Genomic DNA, 20,975 nt, shown 5'->3' with positions numbered 1-20,975 from the left:
CTGAGTCAAAGCTCTTACTAATCAGTTTATAAATAAGAAAAAGATAACTTACTTGATAAGGTTTTATAAAGATTAATAAATTACCATCTGTTATATCCTTATAATAGTGCCTGACACAGTAAATGCTATGTGTTTGCTGTAATTGTTGTTATTGTTAGTTTAAAAGAAGTTTTGTTATTCCTAGAACATTTTTAAGAGACCAACCAGTGAAATTATTTCAGTAGAAGCAAAAAACTAATACTACTTTGACTCATGTAAGTAAACTCAGCATATATTTCTTTAAGAAATTATTGATATTTTTATTATAAGCCAGCTTAGTAGTGCTTGAAATGAAATTAAATGGAGGTTTCCTCTTTTGATTCATAATTCTATTTTGATTTTTCTCTGTCTTCCATTTATCAAACATATTTCTTAAGTACTAATATATGTCAGTATTGGGAATACATAGTTAATAAAACATTTTAAAAATGTTGTCTTTATGGAGCTTACATTCTAGTGACAAATGGATAAATGCCTAGGATGACTTTTTTCTTCCTTTTTTTTGAAGGAATTTTATTGAAGTATAATTGGCATACAGCAAATACACAGACAAAAAACAAACATACACACATACCCTAGAAACACCCCCGCAATCAAGATAACGTGCATATTCATCATTTGCAGAAGTTTCCTGGTGCCCCCTCTTGCCATATCTCTGCTCCCCTTCTACATCTCAGAGAACCGACTGCTGATCTGCTGTCTATAGACATGAGTTTAACTGTCCTTGAATTTTAAGTAACAGTCATACAGTAGGTTCTCTTTTTTGGCCTCACCTCTTTCACAGCACATAATGATTTTGAGATTGTTTTATCCTGTATTGGTCTATAGTTCATTCCTTTTTAAATAGATAGACTTAATGGATATATTCAGTCAGTTCACTTCAGTCACTCAGTCCTGTCTGACTCTCTGCGACCCCATGAACCACAGCACGCCAGGCCTCCCTGTCCATCACCAATTCCTGGAGTCCACCCAAACCCATGTACGTTGAATCGGTGATGCCATCCAACCATCTCATCCTCTGTTGTCCCCTTCTCCCACCTTCAATCTTTCCCAGCATCAGGGTCTTTTCCAGTGAGTTGGCTGTTCACACAGGTGGCCAAAGTATTGAAGCTTCAGCTTCAGCATCAGTCCTTCCAACGAATATTCAGGACTGATTTCCTTTAGGATGGACTGGTTGGATCTCCTTGTAGTCCAAGGGACTCTCAAGAGTCTTCTCCAACACCACAGTTCAAAAGCATCAATTCTTCGGCGCTCAGCTTTCTTTATAGTCCAACTCTCACATCCATACATGACCACTGGGAAAAACCATAGCCTTGACTAAACAGACCTTTGTTGGTAAAGTAATGTCTCTGATTTTTAATATGCTGTCTAGTTTGGTCATAACTTTACTGCCAAGGAGTAAGTGTCTTTTAATTTCGTGGCTGAAATCACCATCTGCAGTGATTTTGGAGCCCAGAAAAGTAAAGTCAGCAACTGTTTCCCCATCTGTTTACCATGAAGCGATGGGACCGGATGCCATGATCTTAGTTTTCTGAATGTTAACCTTTAAGCCAACTTTTTCACTCTCCTCTTTCACTTTCAAGAGGCTCTTTAGTTCTTCTTCACTTTCTGCCATAAGGGTGGTGTCATCTGCATATCTGAGGTTATTGAATTACATATTGTTTTCTACATTTACTTGTTGATGGATATTTGCATTATTTCCAGTTTGGAGCTATTATAAGCAATGCTGCTATGAACATTAACTTATGTCTTTGTGTAAATGTATGCTTTTATTTATCTTGGGTAAATACTTACCAAGTATTTGGGATGTGGGATGTGGGATGGGATGTGGGATGACTGGGTCATATGGTAAATGTAGCTTTTTAAGAAAATGCCAAACTGTCATCCTAAGTGGTTTTAGCATTTATGTTCTGACCAACAATGCATTTGTTGCTTCATATCCTGGCTGCCATTTATTATGATCAGATTTTTTAAATGTAGACACTAATAAGTGTGTGGTTAGTTCATTATTATTTTAATTTTTTCCATAGTTACTACTACATGGAACATTTTTTTCATTTACTGATTTGTCTTCTTTAATGCAGGCTGTGTTCAAAGATTTGCACATTTTTATTGGATTTTTTCAAGTATTGGATTTTGAGAGTTCTTTATATGTTTTGTGCTGTGCAGTGCATGTCTTTGCCCCTCCTCCCATACATATACTGAAACTCGCATCACTAATGTGATGATATTTGACAGTGGGGTCTTTGGAAGTGATTAGGTCACCTAGGTGGAGCTCTCATAATGGGATTAGTGCCCTAGTAAGAAGAGACACTGTTGACCACTAAGAACAAAGCTAGTGGAAGTGATGGCATTCCAGTTGAGCTCTTTCAAATCCTAAAAGATGATGCTGTGAAAGTGCTGCATTCAGTATACCAGCAAATTTGGAAAACTCAGCAGTGGCCACAGGACTGGAGAAGGTCAGTTTTCATTCCAATCCCGAAGAAGGACATTGCCAAAGAATGTTCAGACTACGACACAATTGCACTCATTTCACATGCTAACAAAAACTAATGCTCAAAATTCTCCAAGCCAGACTTCAACAGTATGTGAACCAAGAACTTCCAGATGATCTGGATTTAGAAGAGGCAGAGGAACCAGAGATCAAATTCACAACATCAACTGGATTACAGAAAAAGCAAGAGAATTGGAGAAAAATATCTACTTCTGCTTTATTGATTACAACAAAGCCTTTGACTATAGAAAACAACAAACTGTGGAAAATTCTTCAGAGATGGGAATACCAGACCACCTAACCTGCCTCCTGAGAAATCTGTATGCATGTCCAGAAGCAATAGTTAGAACCAGTCATGAAACAACAGACTGGTTCCAAATTGGGAAAGGGGTACATCAAGGCTGTATATTGTCACCCTGCTTATTTAACTTATGTGGAAGAGTACATCATGGAAAATGCCAGGCTGGGTAAAGCACAAGCTGGAATCAAGATTGCCAGGAGAAATAGAAATAACCCTAGATTTGCAGATGGCACCATCCTTATGGCAGAAAGTGAAGAGAAACTGAAGAACCTCTTGTTGAAAGCGAAAGAGGAGAGTGAAAAAGCTGGATTAAAAGGCAGCATTCAAAAAACAAAGATCATGGCATCCGGTCCCATCACTTCATGGCAAATAGATGGGGAAACAATGGAAATAGTGACAGATTTATTTTCTTGGGCTCCAAAATCCCTGCAGATGGTGACTTGCAGCTATGAAATTAAAAGTCACTTGCTCCTTGGAAGAAAAGCTATGATTAACCTGGACAGCATATTAAAAAGCAGAGACATTACTTTGCCGACAAAGATCCATCTAGTCAAAGCTATGATTTTCCCAGTAGTCATGTATGAATGTGAGAATTGTACTATAAAGAAAATTGAGCGCCAGAGAATTGAACTGTGGTGTTGGAGAAGACTCTTGAGAGTCCCTTGGACTGCAAGGAGATCCAACCAGTCCATCCTGAAGGAGATCAGTCCTGAATACTCATTAGAAGAACTGATGCTAAAGCTGAAACTCTAATACATTGACCACCTGATGTGAAGAACTGACTCATTTGAAAAGACCCTGATGCTGGGAAAGCTTGAAGGTGGGAGAAGACGACAACAGAGGATGAGATGGTTGGATGGCATCACCAACTTGATGGACAGGAGTTTGAGCAAGCTCCGGGATTTGGTGATGGACAGGGATGCCTGGCGTACTGCAGTCAGTGGGGTTGGAAAGAGACGGACGCAACTGAATGACTGAACTGAACTGAAGAAGAGATGGGAGAATTTATTTTTGTCTCTGCTCTCTGCCATGTGAGACTACAAGAAGACAGCTGACTGCAAGCTAGGAAGAGGGCAGTCACCATGAACCAAAATCTTAAGACACATAGGAGCTTTGAACTTCCATGGAACTGAGAAATAAATGTTTATTCTTTAAAAATACCTAGTCCATGTAAGTTGATATAGCAACCTGAACAGAACAAGACATTTTGATTTAAGTCCTTTGTTAGAAAATTGATTTGGAGACATTTTCTCCCGTTTTCTTCTTGCTTGTCGTTCTTTTAACAGTAATTTTTGAAGAGCACAAGCTCTTAATTTTGAAGAAGTCCAGTTTATATGATGACAATAATGGAATGGTGGTTGGTTGTGGTAATGCCTATTTTTATTTTAGTTGTCGTCGTTCAGTCTCTAAAGTTGTGTCTTACTCTTTGCAACCCCATAAACTGCTACATGCCAGGCTTCCCTGTTCTTCACCGTCTCCTGGAGTTTGCTCAGATTCATGTCTATTGAGTTAGTGATGTTATCTAACGATATTATCCTCTGCCATCCCCTTCTCCTTTTGACTTTAATCTTTCACAGCATAAGTCTTTTCCAATGACTCAATTCTCTGCGTCAGATAGCCAAAGTATTGGAGCTTCAGCATCAGTCCTTCCAGTGACTATTCTGGGTTGCTTTCCTTTAGGATTTAATTTCCCTAAAGGGACTCTTCAGAGTCTTCCCCAGCACCACAATTCAAAGGCATCAATCCTTTGGTGCTCAGCCTTCTTTGTGGTCCAACTCTCACATCCATACATGACTACTGGAAAAATCATTGCTTTGACTATACGGACCTTTGTTGGCAAAGCTTTTTAATATGCTGTCTAGGTTTGTCATAGCTTTCCTTCCAAGGAACAAACGTCTTAATTTCATGGCCGCAGTCAGAATCCACAATAATTTTGGAGCCCAAGAAAAGAAAATCTGCCATTGCTTTCACTTTTTCCCCCATCTGTCTGCCATGAGGGGATGGGACCAGATGCCTTGATCTTTGTTTTTTGAATGTTGCATATGTATTTTTATTACTTTGTCTTAATTTGGTTAATGCATTTTATGATATATAATTTTCTCTTATTTTTCCTGTGTAAGCATCAACAGGTAGGAAATTTAGTGAATTAATTCAAAGACAGTAGTTTTTCTTGGTCATTAGCTTTCCTTCAATATCTAGTATCCTAAGGAGACATAAATAATAGTATTTTGTGGTCCTTGTACTGAAGTAGCCATTATCTCTCTATATGTTCTATTCATCTGTGTCAAAACAGTAATTAGAAGATGCTCACTAAAAATTTTAAAATAGAATAGTAGTAAGTAGTACATGAAAAACAACATTTAAGTCATGTTGTGATCTCTTGTTTTCAGTAGAATCAAATGGGATTTAACAATCTTGTTAGAATAAAAAGATTCAAATTCACTTATTTTGACTTGCTATAAATTACAGAAATACCCTAAGAAACTTTATTTCAGACTTACTGTATACATGTAAACCAGCATGAATCTGGGGAACCTGGAGAGATAATTTCTAAAAATTTCTGAGTTTAATTGCATTTTAGTGTTTTTAATGACATTACCAGCATAAGTGAATTTATTATGTGATTTTTCAGAAAGGAGTTGAAATCTTCTTACCTTGATTCTGATTGTTTATGATTTGTAGCTGAACTGTCTGAGTGGGAACGTTTGGACCATCTTAGGAGAAAAAAAAACAAACCACCACAATAGTTCCCTCAGGACTATTTCTAAAAAAATTGAATTATTTTATGTAGATTAAATAACAGAAAAGAGCTGGCTTCATCCCAGTCACCAATACTCATTACCAAAAAAGGAAGAAATAAGTAGATGATTAAAGTAAAAGAACTAAATGTTGGCCTTTTAAGATGTGCTGAGCAATCCAGAGAGACCATCTAACTGACACCTTTTTGTAAGACTTTTTATAGTAAAATTCCTCGTGGTTCTATCTGTGATAAACATCTCATTTTCTTTCTTCCTTTTGAACCTATAAATAAGTTGTAAGAACTAATTTATTGTAAATATTACATACTCATTATTTCTCTGTAATAGACATGTATTTATGAGTCTTCTGTTTTTCTATTAGTTATAAAATCTTGAGAAAGAAAAGCTGTGCCTTAGTGCTGCCTTTGTGAGCTTTCTTTGTATCTAGTAACCTTCACTGCACAGAGCCACTCTGACTGTTGTTGAGCCACAGTGGTAGAGAAATTGTTTGCAAAGTCACAGTTTCCTGAGCTGGTTGAGGGTTATTTCAGGAGTTTGGAGGAGAAAAGAAGACATCAAAGTCTTCAGTAGTGTCACCTCATCCTTCTACTTGTGTGACACCTAGAAAGTTTATTTTAAACCTCTTGGACCATTATACCAGTTCATCAGTAATTTTGAGTAAGATGATGTAAGTGAAGTGAAGTGAAATTGCTCAGTCGTATCCAACTCTTTGCAACCCCATGGACTGTAGCCTACCAGGTTCCTCCATCCGTGGGATTTTGCAGGCAAGAGTACTAGAGAGGGTTGCTGTTTCCTTCTCCAGGGGATCTTCCTGATCCAGAGATCGGACCTGGGTCTCCCGCATTGTAGGCAGATGCTTTACCGTCTGAGCTACTAAGGAAACCCAAGATAATGTAACAAGGCGCCAATCTATTATATCTTTTCCCAAGATTTAATCATTGTCAACTCCTAATAACTGGAAATGAGCATCCAATTTTTGACATAACCACCAGAATACTTTTAAGGCACCTCATAAACCATATTAAAGTCTCAAATATTAACTCAGAATTTAATGATAAACTTTGGAGGAATAAAACTGTTTTAATGCTTCAATACTACTTGGAAACTCCTGAAAAAAAGTATTATCCTAACCATTAATTTACTTAAATTGTAGTTTTTGCCTTGGTCTTTAAAGAATTAAATTTAGACTATTCATACTTCAAGTGCAGTCAGTATTAAATTTTGAGTGGTTTATTTGAGATCTACATTAAATTCATACTGCCATCAAGGAATTATGTCTTAATTAAAGGTGACTCTTGATTGACTCATGAGTAATGAGGAGTAAAAGAGCTATTGAAATTAAATACAGTAAGCTAAGTAAAATGAAATTTTCTTCCAAATTTTAGGGCACCTAATAGCATTCTTAAAAGCAGTCTTGGTTTTCTTAGTTGGGAGAGATTCCTTTTTAGTTACGGAGAAATCTGAGAGAGCTGTTACTTTAAATGCTCAGAGCAAACTAACACTTGTTCTCTGAGAACAGACTGCTTATTAGTGAATTTAATTTTACATAGACATTAATAATCAAACTTTACTTTGAATTTGGTTATTTAGTTTTAATTTTCATCTCAGCAAATTCTTAAAGTTACTTTGACATGTTAAATATGAAAAATTAGTAAATGCCACACATGAACTTTTGAGAGAGTAATGTAAATGATACATTATTTTAGATAAATGTTACCCATATGTTTGAATTTACAGTGTTCATTCATTCATTCAGTGAATTACAGTAAACCATGGTGAATGATTTTTTTTTTTTTTTTAGTCTCTTCCTAAGTAGATTCAATTATGGTTAAATGAAGCTGACCTAAATGGAGTGTTGCTTTAGGCAGCCTTTTTCATATTGTGATGTGTGCAATGAGGCCTCTATGCCTACCACAATGCCTGACTTAGCGTCAGAGAATAATAGAGATGAACAGGGATTAATAATAGAGATCAGTAGAGATTAATTTAGTACTATCTGTTACTGCCTGTTAACATGAAATCACTATGGGAAGACTAACTCAGGCTGCTGATTATTATCAAATGTTCCAAACGTATTGGGACACCAATCTTGCATCCTGGAATTTCCAGGATCATCCTGATTTTACATATTCATGCTTCAGTGTCACTATGTATTTTGGGCTCCAAGATCACTGCAGATGGTGACTGCAGCCATGAAATTAAAAGACACTTGTTCCTTGGAAGGAAAGTTATGACCAACCTAGACAGCATATTAAAAAGCAGAGATATTACTTGGCCAACAAAGGTCCATCTAGTCAAAGCTACGGTTTTTCCATTGGTCATGTATGGATGTGAGAGTTGGACTGTGAAGAAGGCTGAGCACTGAAGAATTGATGCTTTCGAACTGTGGTGTTGGAGAAGACTCTTGAGAGTCCCTTGGACTGCAAGGAGATCCAACCAGTCCATCCTAAAGGACATAAGTCCTGGGTGTTCATTGGAAGGACTGATGCTGAAGCTGAAACTCCCAATACTTTGGCCACCTGATGTGAAGAACTGACTCATTTGAAAAGACCATGATGCTGGGAAAGATTGAGGGTGGGAGAAGGGTAAGACAGAGGATGAGATGGTTGGATGGCATCACCGACTCGATAGACATGAATTTGAGTAAGCTCCAGGAGTTGGTGATGGACAAGTAGGCCTGGCGTGCTGCAGTTCATGGGGTCGCGAAGAGTCGGACACGACTGAGCGACTGAACTGAATTGAACTGATCCCCATTTTGGGGGCTTCCTTGGTAGCTCAGCTGGTACAGAATCTACGTGCAATGCAGGAGTCCCTGGTTTGATTCTTGAGTGGGGAAGATCCCCTGGAGGGGAGGGCATGGCAACCCACTCCAGTATTCTTTCCTGGAGAATCCCCACAGACAGAGGAGGCTGGCAGACTACAGTCCACGGGGTCGCAGAGAGTCAGACACGACTGAGCGGCTAAGCAGAGCACAGCACCCCCAGTTTTGAGACTCCTTGCATTCTCCCAGGCCGTTTCTCTAACTGTTTAATAGCCTTTTCTATTTCTAAGTACAGGGGGAGAAGGGGGCAACAGAGGATGAGAGGATTAGATGGCATCGCCGACTCAATGGACATGAGTTTGAGCAAGCTCCAGGAGATAGTGAAGGACAGGGAAGCCTGGCGTGCTGCAGTCCGTGGGGTCACGAAGAATCTGACATGACTTAGCGGCTAAAGAAGAAATAGTCTGTTCATTGTCTTAAAAACAAATTCAGTGATATAGCACAAACCATATATATGTACTTTTAGTGCTACAAGTTAGAAATTGATTAGAAATACTAAATTAAATTCACGATCCTTACAATGACAAAAATTAAGAAAATTCTAAAGGCTTTGCTTTGGATAAAGCAGTCAAGACCCCAGTTTATCCCTGGGTGAATTAGCCTTAGTCATTTGATCCAGAGCCACTGAATTATTCCGTTTTCTTCCAGACAGACAGGACTCTCTCACCCTTTCTGCATGTGCAGTTGTCAGATGAGCTTCCGCAGTCACCAAGCTGCCATATCACAGTTTCTTGTACCTGGGCGTGATGGCAGACACGGTTACTGCTCGGTTCCCCCAGAGACTTGCTGTCGGCACTGGCTCTGTTAGGTTGTGCGTGATTCCAGATTTATTTTGTTGATTCTTTGACACATTATCTAAACAAGATGTTTGTCCCCTCAATGTTGTGTACTCTTTTTGCTTACCTGCTGCTAAGTCACGTCAGCTGTGTCCAACTCTTTGCAGCCCTGTGGACTGTCCATGGGATTTTCCAGACAGAAATACTGGAGTGGGTTGCCATTTCCTTCTCCAGGGGATCTTCCCAACCCAGGGATCAAACCTGCATCTCTGGTTTCTCTTGCATTAGCAGACGGGTTCTTTACCACTAGCGCCATCTGGGAAGCCCTTTGCTTTCCTGACACTTACTTAATTAGAAGTATGTGCAGGGCAAGCAGTTAGCCTGTTGTTCATTCAGTATTTTTAATGCATTGCTTGCTCTTTGGGAATCTGATTCTGAAAAGAAGTAAGCCCCAAAGTGAAAAGTGTTTCTCTGGGTGTGTAAATTTAAAAATTATTTTTATAGTTTGGACTAAATGGTATTTTATTATTGAGGAGTATGGGGAGGACTTATCTAGAGAGGTACTTTGGTTTGAACCATTGATGCTGCCATGCAAATGTTTTTCAAAAATCATTAAGCTTGTTAAGATCATTTACATATTTTCAAAATGCACAATTCTCTTTACCTCGGTGTGCTGATTACTAGCAAATATGTATGTAATATATTCAAGGTTATCTCTTGTGATGACTTCTTGTAGGTCTGTTTCTTATTTTTCAAGAGACCAAGCTTAAGTTCATTTACCATTCCTATGATTACATAGTTACTTCTTTGGTTTTTCCTCAGAACTAAACTCCTTGATGATTTTGTATTGTTTTATTGGTTTGGGGAGTATAATTTTTCTTTGTAACTTTAGAAAACAGCTAGGATCAGAAGATGAAGACCATAGGAGCACAGATTTGAATACTCAGTATAAAGAAGACCTTTCCAGTAGTTAGGGTCTGTCTGATAATGGGGCTGATATCTTAAAAGTAATACATATTTCCCCATGGGCCTTGTTGGGAAAAGGACTCAGCTGATGTCTTTTATTGTATGTTACAGGAATAATTTCTGAATTCTGAGTAAAGTTGAATTTTAAGGCCCATTCTAGTCCTATGTGTTGATTTTTTTTTTCTCCTAAGTAAATAATATTGGTGTTAGGTTGAAAAACAACATCAGTGTTACTTGGGACCAGTGTTCTACACAGATATTTCAATTTGATTCTGAGCGTATTATTTTACTATATGATTAGTTTGTTAATGAGTTACTAAAATTACTAACTTTAGAGGTAACTGACTATTTGTGTTTTCACTGAGTTTGATTTCAAGATCTATTTCCATGTAGTTTTATTGAGTCTTCATTAAAAGAAATTTGACAAAGGAAAAATTACTTTAAATTTTTTCACCCTTTTTTAAGGAAAAAAAAGATTTTCTTCTTAAAATGCAAATTATACATTGTTTTATGGTTGGTTTTCAATTAATGACTGACTGCCCACATAGATTCTTGAAGCTTAAAATATACTTTGAATGAAATCTTTACAGTGGCTTTAACTAAAATGAATAAATGATGAAATATAAAACTTGGTAACTGCAGAATATTTCATGTATATAAGTAACTTCAGAAGAAAGAGAATTTAAAGGTCTTTGAAAGGGAATACTTAGCTTTATAATGATTCCTATTTTAAATTCATTGGCACTTTACAAAGGTAATAGTCTCAATTTCAAATGTTTGGTGGGCATTAATTATTTAGGCTGTCTGTCTTGTTTATTAAAAGAAATGCCATGTAAATGTATTTGTTTGAAACATTTTAAGTGCTTTATTGCTGGTACATGTATTCCCATGGAAACCACAAATACCCCTTTTGAAATACAATGTTAAATAATAGCTTTACGTTTAAGTAGAACATGAGACATTATAGACTATATTTGAGAAAAGCTGCAAAGTTGAACAGTTTTGCGGTGGTTACTTCTTGCTGAGATATGAATTGCATGTAAAGCTGTAAAGACATGTGTATGTGTACATGCAGTTTACAAAACAAATTAATTATACTAGATCACAAAGATGCAGAGTAGAAAAGGAAGAAAGTGATGAATTAGGCTTCATTAGAGTTAAATTGTTTGATCTTTGAAAGACATCAGTAAGAAAACAAAGGCAAACCAGAGATGGAAAAAAATATTTGCAACACATATAACAGACAAAAGAATTATATCCAGAATAAATAAAGAAATCTTGCAACTCAATAACAGGAAGAAAACAAACAACCCTATTTTTAGAAAGTGGACAGAAATTTTGTTCAGTTATCCCTCAGTATGGGGTGTGGGGGAGAAATTGGTTCGAGGACACCCTGCAGATACCAAAATCTGCAGATCCTCAAGTCCCTTGCATAAGATAGCATAGTATTTGCATATAACCTATGTACATTCTCTCATATACTTAAATCATCTCTCATTTACTTTATAATTACATTGTACTTAGTACAATACAAATACTTTGTCAGTATTTGTAAATAAGAGTTAATACTGTGTAAATAGTTACCAATGTGTGGGGAAATTAAAGTTATCCATTTTGGAACTTTCTGGAAAATTTTTTCAAATTTCTTTCTATCTGTGGTTGGTTGAATCCTCATATGGGGAACTCACAGTTATGAAGGGCTGACTGTATAGACATTTCATCAAAGAAGATGTGCTAATGGCTAATTTGAACCTTAAATTTTATAAGTCTACTTTTGTATTTGTTTAGTTTATATCAGTTCAGTTCCGTTCAGTCTCTCAGTTGTGTCCGACTCTTTGCAACCCCATGAACTGCAGCACTCCCTATCCATCACCAGCTGCTGGAGTCCACCCAAACCCATGTCCATTGAGTCGGTGATGCCATCCAACCATCTCATCCTCTGTCATCCCCGTCTCCTCCAGCTCTCAATCTTTCCCAGCATCAGGGTCTTTTCCAATCAGTCAGGTCTTTGCATCAGGTGGCCAAAGTATAGGAGTTTCAGCTTCATCAGTCCTTCCAATGAACACCCAGGACTGATCTCCTTTTGGAAGGACAGGTTGGATCCCCTTACAGTCCAAGGGACTCTCAAGAGTCTTCTCCAACACCACAGTTCAAAAGCATCAATTCTTCAGCACTCAGCTTTCTTCACAGTCCAACTCTCACATCCATACATGACTACTGGGAAAACCATAGCCTTGACTAGACGGACCTTTGTTGACAAAGTAATGTCTCTGCTTTTTAATATGCTGTCTAGGTTGGTCATAGCTTTCCTTCCAAGGAGTAAGTGTCTTTTAATTTCATGGCTGAAGTCACCATCTGCAGTGATTTTGGAGCCAAAAAATAAAGTCAGCCACCGTTTCCACTGTCTCCCCATCTATTTGCCATGAAGCAATGGGACCAGATGCCATGATCTTAGTTTTCTGAATGTTAAACTTTAAGCCAACTTTTTCACTCTCCTCTTTCACTTTCATCAAGGGGCTTTTTAGTTCTTCTTCATTTTCTGCCATAAGGGTGGTGTCATCTGCATATCTGAGGTAATTGATATTTCTCCTGACAGTCTTGATTCCAGCTTGTGCTTCCTCCAGCCCAGCGCTTCTCATGATGTACTCTGCATATAAGTTAAATAAATTAAATAAGCAGGGTGACAATACACAGCCTTGATGTACTCCTTTTCCTATTTGGAACCAAGAATTGATGCTTTTAAACTGTGGTGTTGGAGAAGACTCTTGAGAGTCCCTCAGACTGCAAGGAGATCCAACCAGTCCATCCTAAAGGACGTCAGTCCTGGGTGTTCATTAGAAGGACTGATGTTTAAGCTGAAACTCCAATCCTTTGGCCACCTGACGTAAAGGGCTGACTCATTGGAAAAGACCCTGATGCTGGGAGGGATTAGGGGCAGGCGGAGAAGGGGACGACAGAGGATGAAGGCATCACTGACTCAATGGACATGAGTTTGGGTAAACTCCAGGAGTTGGTGATGGACAGGAAGGCCCGGCGTGCTGCAGTCCATGGAGTCACAAAGAGTTGGACACGACTGAGCGACTGAACTGACCTGAACATTTGCTGTCCTTAAATCTATGGATACTTCCCACTATAGTGTGCAAGGAAATGCTAGAATTTCACCTTAATTTAGTGTTGTCTGTTTTGGGGCCTGGATTTCAGGCATCTAATCAGACTGTTGCAGTTACTACCAGCTACTCAGTATATTGAATCAAAAATGCTGACTTAGTACCATATTTATAAACATGTTCTGTTTGATTCAATATTATATTCCTTCTACCTGACTCAAAACTGTGTGTATCTACTTCCAGGTTCTAGGAATTCTAGCTTCTGAAACTTTTATCTCTATAAGCTGGCAAAAAAAAAAAAAAAAAAAAAAACTGGAAAAATCTTGCATTTTGGGAGGCCACACTTAGTAGTTTACATTAGGTATATTGATGCAGAAAATGAAGCAATTCCTTAAAAAGGAAAACAAAACAAAACAAAACAAAACTATACCCAACTAAAAGAAAATAGTTGGCACTCACAGCATGTTACCTAGAAATCTCCTAAAGCAAATCTACCATGTAGGTTTCATTATGTGTGTTAATTTTTTCCCACATTATCATAGGTAGCAGTGCTTCTAAAGTTTATCCCACTGTGTAGTAGGGTTCCCTTTTCTTCAACTTCAACAGCATTTTCCTTACCTTCCTTAAAGGCACACCAAAAGTCTCCTTGAAATCCTGGAAGCTTCGCTAGCTGTCTCTCCAGCACCCTTCCAACTGTTGTATTTTCTTTATCTGTTCTTCCTTCAATGAACATTGAGGTTATTTCCTTATCTTGGCTATTGTGAATTATGCTTCAGTGAACACTGGAATGAGAGAGAGGTCACTGTGAGATTCATATTTCAATTCCTTTGGATGTATACCCAGAAAGGGGATTTCTGGATATTATGGTGGTTCTTTTTTTAATTATAAAACTTGCGTATTGTTTTCCATAGTGCCTGTTCCAGTTTACATTCCCACTAGCAGTATACATGAGTCCCCTTTTCTCCACATCCTCACCAGCATTTGTTATCTCTTGTCTCTTTTCTGATAGCTGTTTTAACATATGTTATTTGTTTTCTGCTGTTGAGTTGTGTGAGAACCTCTTACCTTTTAGATATTAACCCCTTATTGGAAATAGGTTTGTCAGTATTTTCTTTCATTCCATAGGTTGCCTTTTCATTTTCTTTACCGCACAGAAGTTTTTAGTTTTCTTTGCTGTGCAAAATCTACTTATTTTTGCTTTTGTGGCCTTTACTTTCACTGTTAAATCTAAAAAGTCATGGCCAAGAATAATTGTTTCTTCTAGAAGCTTTTCTTAAGTCCTTATTGATTCATTTCGAGTTGACTTGTGTGTGTGGTGTAAGATAGTGGCCCAGTTTCATTCTTTTGCCTGTGGCTGTCCCGTTTCCCCAATACCATTTATTGAAGAAAATACAGTTTCCTCATTGTATATTCTTGGCTCCTTTGTCAAAATTAACTGACCATATTATTAACTGACCATATATTGGCCATATATTCATGAATTTATTTCTGTTTAGTTGTATTCCCTTGATCTATATGTCTATTCTTACATCATTACCATACTATTTTGATTACTATACCTTTGTAATATAGTTTTAAATCAGAAAGTTTGATGTTTCTGGCTTTATTGTTTTTTGGCTACTCATGGTCTTCTGTAGTTTCATATAGATTTTAGAATTTTTAAAGCATTTTTGTGAAAAATGCCATTGGAATTTTGACAGGGATTGCATTAACTCTGTCAGTTGCTTTGGGTAGTATGAATGCTTTAACAGTGATAATTCTTCTGACCCATGAACATAAGATAACTTTCCATTCATTTGAGTCATCTTCATTTCTTTCATTAGCATCTTGTAGTTTTCAGTATATTCACTTCCTTGGCTAAGTTTATTCCTAAGTATTTTTTGGTTTTGATGCTATTGTAAATGAAATTTTCTTTATTTCTTTTTCAGATAGTTCCTTGTTATATGGAAATGCAACTGATTTTTGTATATTGAATCTGAATCCTGAAACTATTGAATTCATTTATTAATTAAAACAGTTTTTTTGGTGGAATCTTTAGGATTTTCTATATACACGATCATGTCATCAGCAAACAGAGATGATTTTACTTCTCTTTGCAAATTTGGATTCTTCTTTTCTTCCCTGTTACTCTGGCTAGGACGTCTAGTCTACTGTTCTGTATGATTGGTGAGGGCAGCCTTGTCTTTGTTCCTGATCTTGTGATTTTAATTAAAATATACTTCTTTTTTGTTGTGAATCCATTAAGAAAGTATTGTAACTAAACTATTTTTAATATGTCTGTCCCTTTTCCTTTAAATTAGAGTTAAGTGTTAACATACCTCCATATTTCAGTAGTTAGAGTATTCTGAATACTGTGTATACTTACTGTTACGGTTACATGCATATATTTTTGTTTTACCTCACCGTTTCTGGTGGACAGCTCTGCTGGGTAAATCGTTCCTGGTTGGCAGTTTTGTTTTGTTTTGTTTTTTTCCTTTTAGCACTTCGAATATATTATGCCACTCTCTTGGCCTGTAGAGTTTTTTCTGCAAAACCCACTTCTGGCATTATAGGGATTCTCTTTTGGAGAGAAACTTATTTCTTGTTGCTTTTTAAATTCTTTTTAATGTTGGTAGTTTTATTATTATGTGACTAAGAGTAAATCGTTTTGGATTGAAATTATGTGGTGAAATATTATCTTCATGAACCTGGATGTCCAAATTTGGACATCCCCAGGTTTGGGATGTTCTGAGCCATTATTTAACTAGGTTTTCTGCCTCTTTCTCCCTCTTTTCCTTATGGGACTCCAGTGGGGCATGGATTGTTTCTCTTAATGGTATTCCACAAGTCCAGTAGGCTTTCTTGATTCCTATTCATCCTTTTCAGGTCCTCTGAGTGAATAACTTCAGATGATCTGCCTTCATAAGAGAGGGACCACATTGTGGCCCTGGGACAGGCCAGGCGTGATACGCTTCGGTCAGGTCGCTTGAGTCACCGCATCAGCGACCAGGTGGTCCTTGGCGAGCCCTGTGCGGGGACCTGCAGTGTTGGGGTTTGCAGCAGCACATCTAGGCACGGCAGCCAGGGAGCAGGCAGTCGTGGCCCGAGAAAGGGGCGTGCGTACACCAGACTGTGGGGGCCAGCTGTAGGTGCCTGCGTAGCAGACACAGGTTACAGACATGACGCGTGTGCAGTGATGGAGGCCAAGGCAGGTGGTCAACCCCAAGAGTTGGGTCAGCTGTGGACGCACTGGCAGTTGGCCCCCGAAGCACCCGTGGGGCCCTTGGTGGTCCGTGTGTACTTCTGTGCTCTCAGGGTCTTGCTCCAGGGCATACAGGTGCACACAGGGCAGTGCTGATGAGGGGTGGGTGTGCACCATCAGAACGCAGGTGCTCAGGCAGAGTTTCTGGCCCCAAGCACATACGCGTGATGGGAATCGGCCAAGGGAGTCTAGCCTGGTGTCTTCAGCCATAGAGGCCTGGGCTGGCTGCCAGCACGGATCCTGGACTACAGAAGAGACAGGGAGGGGAGGGATTTCTAGGACTCATGCACGGAGGAGCTTGGTTGGCTACAGTCCACAGGATCGAAAAGAGTCGGACAGAACTGAAGCAACTTAGCATGCAGCACGGTCGCCGGTAGTCTGCAAATGCAGATACCTTGGGATGAAAAAAGGTTAAATCTGTAAGGGTTTCATGACAGCTGTGTTGACTGTTGGTTTCTTCAGTGGCAAGAGGTGCTGGGTTCCTGTGCGGAGCAGGTTGCTGAAGGTGTGGTTGCCCCCGCCGTGTGGCTCTCGTCCGCTCGGCAGCCCCTGTTCTCTCTCTGCGTTCCTAGTCCTTTCTATGCATCTCAGCTGTGCCAGCCTCTGGGCGCCGTGAAACGGACGTAGATCCTGCGTGTGGTGCTCCACAAGGTTAGGGAAGCCGGTCGCTCACCAGCCCCTCCGTTCCCCAGGGAGAGGAGCGCTTTCTAGCTGGAAGTGTGCTCTTGGCGCTAAGCGGCGTAGGCCTGGGGGATGGGACGATGCAGGCGAAATGAAGTTTTGTTCTTCCTTCCTTTTCCTATATTGCTCTCAAGTTTTTTTGTTCCACTTTGTTGCTGATGTTTCTTAAGTGGACTCCTGAGCTCTCTCAGAACTGTTTTTGTTTGTGATTAGTTGTCTGAATTTTTTTTCATTTTTGTAGGGAGCTAGTGGCTGGGTTCTCCTACTCAACCATCTTGGTGATAGCACTACCCAAAATGTTTGATGTTTTAAAAGCAATGTTTGGCAGTATTTGATACTGTGATATTATGAATGAGCACTTTTTCCCCCTAGCAAACTGTGCACAAGGGTAAGTAAAATACACTATCATAGAAAAGTAATAGACTTCTAAGCATAGTTACCAAAGCGTGTTTTAACATTGTTTATGATTATTCTATTTACTTAGCTTCTAGAGTCTAATGTGAAGATTTACTTTTCCCTTAAAATTCTCAATGATAGGTACATATGACTAGGTACTGGAGAGATATCTAGAATCTTGAACTAAGAATTAAGGAAATACTTTTATATTCAGCTGCAGTGATTAATTTGTAAATATAATTTTTGTATGTCTAATACATATGTATTAGATGCCTCCCTAAGAAGTAGAAATTAATGGGTATGTGGATTTTTATTTTGATGGTTATTGCCCACAGATTTGTACTTGACACCAATGTGTACTGCCAGCAATAGTATATGAGAGGAAAACACATCTTTTAGTTCATTTATTAGCTTGTTCTGTATTTACATTACTACTGTACTTTGTTTAGGCTCTAAATGATATGCTGGTGAGCTGAAAATGTTCTTGTGCATACAGTTTTTCCTTTCTCCAGAGTGTCAATTCTCATGTACTAATGTATTGGTTAAATTAGGGTGTTTATATTAAAAAAAATCCTTTTAAACTTTTTTTTCTTTATTTTCTTTATTTAATGTTGAAAAATATATCCCTTATTCATCTTTCTTGGTCATGGATATGGAGAAAGCTGAAAGGTAGAAGGAGACAGTGTTAAGTGGGGAAGAAGTAGGTTGGTGATAGAGTTATAGTTTTCATTGAATTATTGTTTGTGAATACTATCTGTTATTTGTAGCGCACTACTCATACCAGGCTCTGTTGTAAACATTCACATGAACCATCTCATTTAATCCTTATAGTCACTTGAGGCAGGAATTACTATTTTCCCATTTTATGGATGAGGAAACTAAGGCTTGGAGGGGTGAGTTTACCCAAGGTGATTGCTAGTGAAGGGCTTCTAGGCTAGGGCTCTTGTTCCTTGGTGCCTGCCAGCCAACAGAACACATGTTAATACTGCCTGTAATCGTTAGCGTTCACATATAGTTTGCGTTTGTTAAATGCACGGCATTGTCTTAACTGCCTTATATTATGAGTTTATGTACCCCCCATAACAACCTTCTGAGGCACTTGCTTGTATGACCCTCATCTTTCACACGCGCAAACTCAGGCTCAGAGCTTAAATAACCTTGCCAGTGTCCCCAGCTGTGGAAGCCCAGAGCAGAACCCAGGCAGTCCAGCGTGAGAGTCACACTGTGTCACAGATACTGGAAAGGTCACTGGCCTGGGAGTCAAGAGATACGGGTCTGGATTTGTGTCCCAGCTGTGTCATGGGCGAATCATTGGGGAAACCCCTTTATTTCTCTGGCACTCTGTACCCCCACATGTGAAAGGAGGGCGTTTGTCTCTGGATAACTCCCGAGGCTTTCCTTTCGGTAACGTTTTAGAATTCCTCGGATGAAAAGGGCTAAGCCAGGGTGCTGCTTTGAACTCATCAGTTATTAAGGACAGTCTTAGACTTTAGCAGCCATTTGTTCCACAGCCTCTGAGAATACAGCTAGGAGATGCTCGGCTGCTGCAGCGGAACGCATTGTCCTCTCCCAGCACGGCGGGTGCCTTTGCTACTCCGCAGAACAGAGAGCAGTACCTCAGTGCATGTTGCCATTTGAAAGCTATTTATAAGGAGATATCATATGACCCCACTTCATATATGGGTGGAACGTCCTAAGGAAAAAAAACTCTTAAATTAAAAACAGTTGATGTATGTATGTATGTCATCTCCTGCTAAGAAAAAATGTTTAGCTGCAATGTGACATGCATGCATTTTCTCAGAACAATTCACTTCGTCATCCAGCCCTGTTAAAGATCTGTTGCATACATTTATAGCCAAGTTCTTGAGGTAGATTTTTTCCCAACATTTCACAAAATAGGGAAACATTCAGGCATTTGCTGGCATTAGTCATCTAATAATTGTAAGCCATCTCTTCTTGTTTTGAAGTGAATGCAGATTCAACCAGACTGACTTTTAAAAACATAGAAGTGGAGGCCTTTCTGCTGTTACACCTCCTTTTTCTTTTGGGTACTTGCCAAAATCTGGATGAGGAAGGAGGAATATAAAAACAAGATCCTTTTTTCTACTTCTCCACATATTTGCGGTCTGAAGTTAGCCTGGATTTTATTTCTTAGAAATTTGGATTACCTAGGTTCTTTATGTACTTAGTTTTGGAAAAAGTGTATTTCTCCAAAACATACTAAATATAAGATAATGCAGTATTCAAAACTGACTTTAGAATAAAATTAATGACTTTAGAAGGAGAACATTCAAGTTAGTCTTTAGGATCAGTTATTGAACGTGATAAGAAGTAAAACTTTCATTCTTAATGGTGCTGTAATATCTGTTAGAAAATTTTCTACCCACAAATTGTTATCAGAGGCTGTTTTTCCTGTTGGCCTTTCTCTTTGATCTACCAGATACCATGCATGTTGGTTGGAGGCCTCATTTGTTCTATGAACAGAGTAAAGCACCTCGACTTACTGTGAAATCCTGCGTAATTCTCTCTGAGAACCTTTGTCTGTCCTAACTCTCGCTGCTGAGTTTGCCCCAGTCCTTTTGGAACTAAAAATGAGATTCTAGCAAAGCAGTCTGAGCTGCTTTCGAGGAAAAGTGATGGAGATTTTTAGAGCGTTTAAGGCACTTTACCTTGAGTATATTCTTTCTTTTGTTCCAAGCAACTTAGAAACGCAACGTTAAAAAAAAAAAAACAGGCTACAGTCAGAAGTAAACGTGATGCCTTTCCTTGAATACACAGATGGTGCTTACTCTCTTTGATGTGTTACCCGTTCTGAGTCTGTTAGGAAAACATGACTCCTCTTCCAAGTGCATGCCACTCTTCTTTAATATAACACGCTTCATCTCTGTGAGCAAGGAAGGGCTATTACAGAACCGCCAGATGCTCTTCGCCTTCACGTGAGCAGTGGTGTTTTCCTCCATGTGATAACATTTAACCCCTCCCATTTCATTGCATCTTGTGAATTTCAGGCCAGAAGCATTCACCCCATCTGGATCTTTGGCCTGTAATCAGGCATATCCTTTCGATCAGAATTCTCTGATTCAGCTCTGATTCACCCTAACCTTTTATGGGGGCCCGTAAGATGTCACCCATCTTTGGGGGCACAGCAGCCTTCTTCCCTTCTACTGCTCCTCGCCAGCCTCACAATTGCTTCAATGTCTGTAATATGAGCTGCTCACTCACCCCCCTGATAGCCCTCCCTGGGGATTTTACAGTCTTTGTGCACTCTTTAAGAACTATCATTTTACCCCTTAGTAATGTACTCCTTCCTACAATTGAGTGAGTATTCATTTCTTCTTTCATTGTGCTTTTGAAAAATCTATATTGTTTTCCTGGATGGAATGTGATTTTTCTT

At 38.8% G+C, this 20,975-nt stretch overlaps 1 protein-coding gene across 5 annotated transcripts in view; it reads left to right on the top strand.

The window, feature by feature from the left end:
- The window catches only part of NECTIN3 (nectin cell adhesion molecule 3), a 131,653-nt gene that overhangs the window by 85,850 nt on the left and 24,828 nt on the right, over nucleotides 1–20,975 (top strand). Inside the window, exon 9 of one of the 5 annotated variants that reach the window (XM_070454920.1) lies at nucleotides 185–253. The exons of 3 other annotated variants lie outside the window; for them this stretch is intronic. In XM_070454920.1, the coding sequence (XP_070311021.1) occupies nucleotides 185–238 (54 nt within the window). In that variant the 3' untranslated portion in view covers nucleotides 239–253. Of the gene's footprint in view, nucleotides 1–184; nucleotides 254–20,975 lie in introns of those variants that run through there. One more of the 5 variants, XM_070454921.1, reaches the window with a different exon arrangement.

The sequence above is a fragment of the Odocoileus virginianus genome, chromosome 25 (assembly GCF_023699985.2).
Source record: "Odocoileus virginianus isolate 20LAN1187 ecotype Illinois chromosome 25, Ovbor_1.2, whole genome shotgun sequence".
Lineage (NCBI taxonomy): Eukaryota > Metazoa > Chordata > Mammalia > Artiodactyla > Cervidae > Odocoileus > Odocoileus virginianus.
Note: the sequence above shows the minus strand (reverse complement) of the source record. Positions and strands in the feature narration are given on the sequence as shown.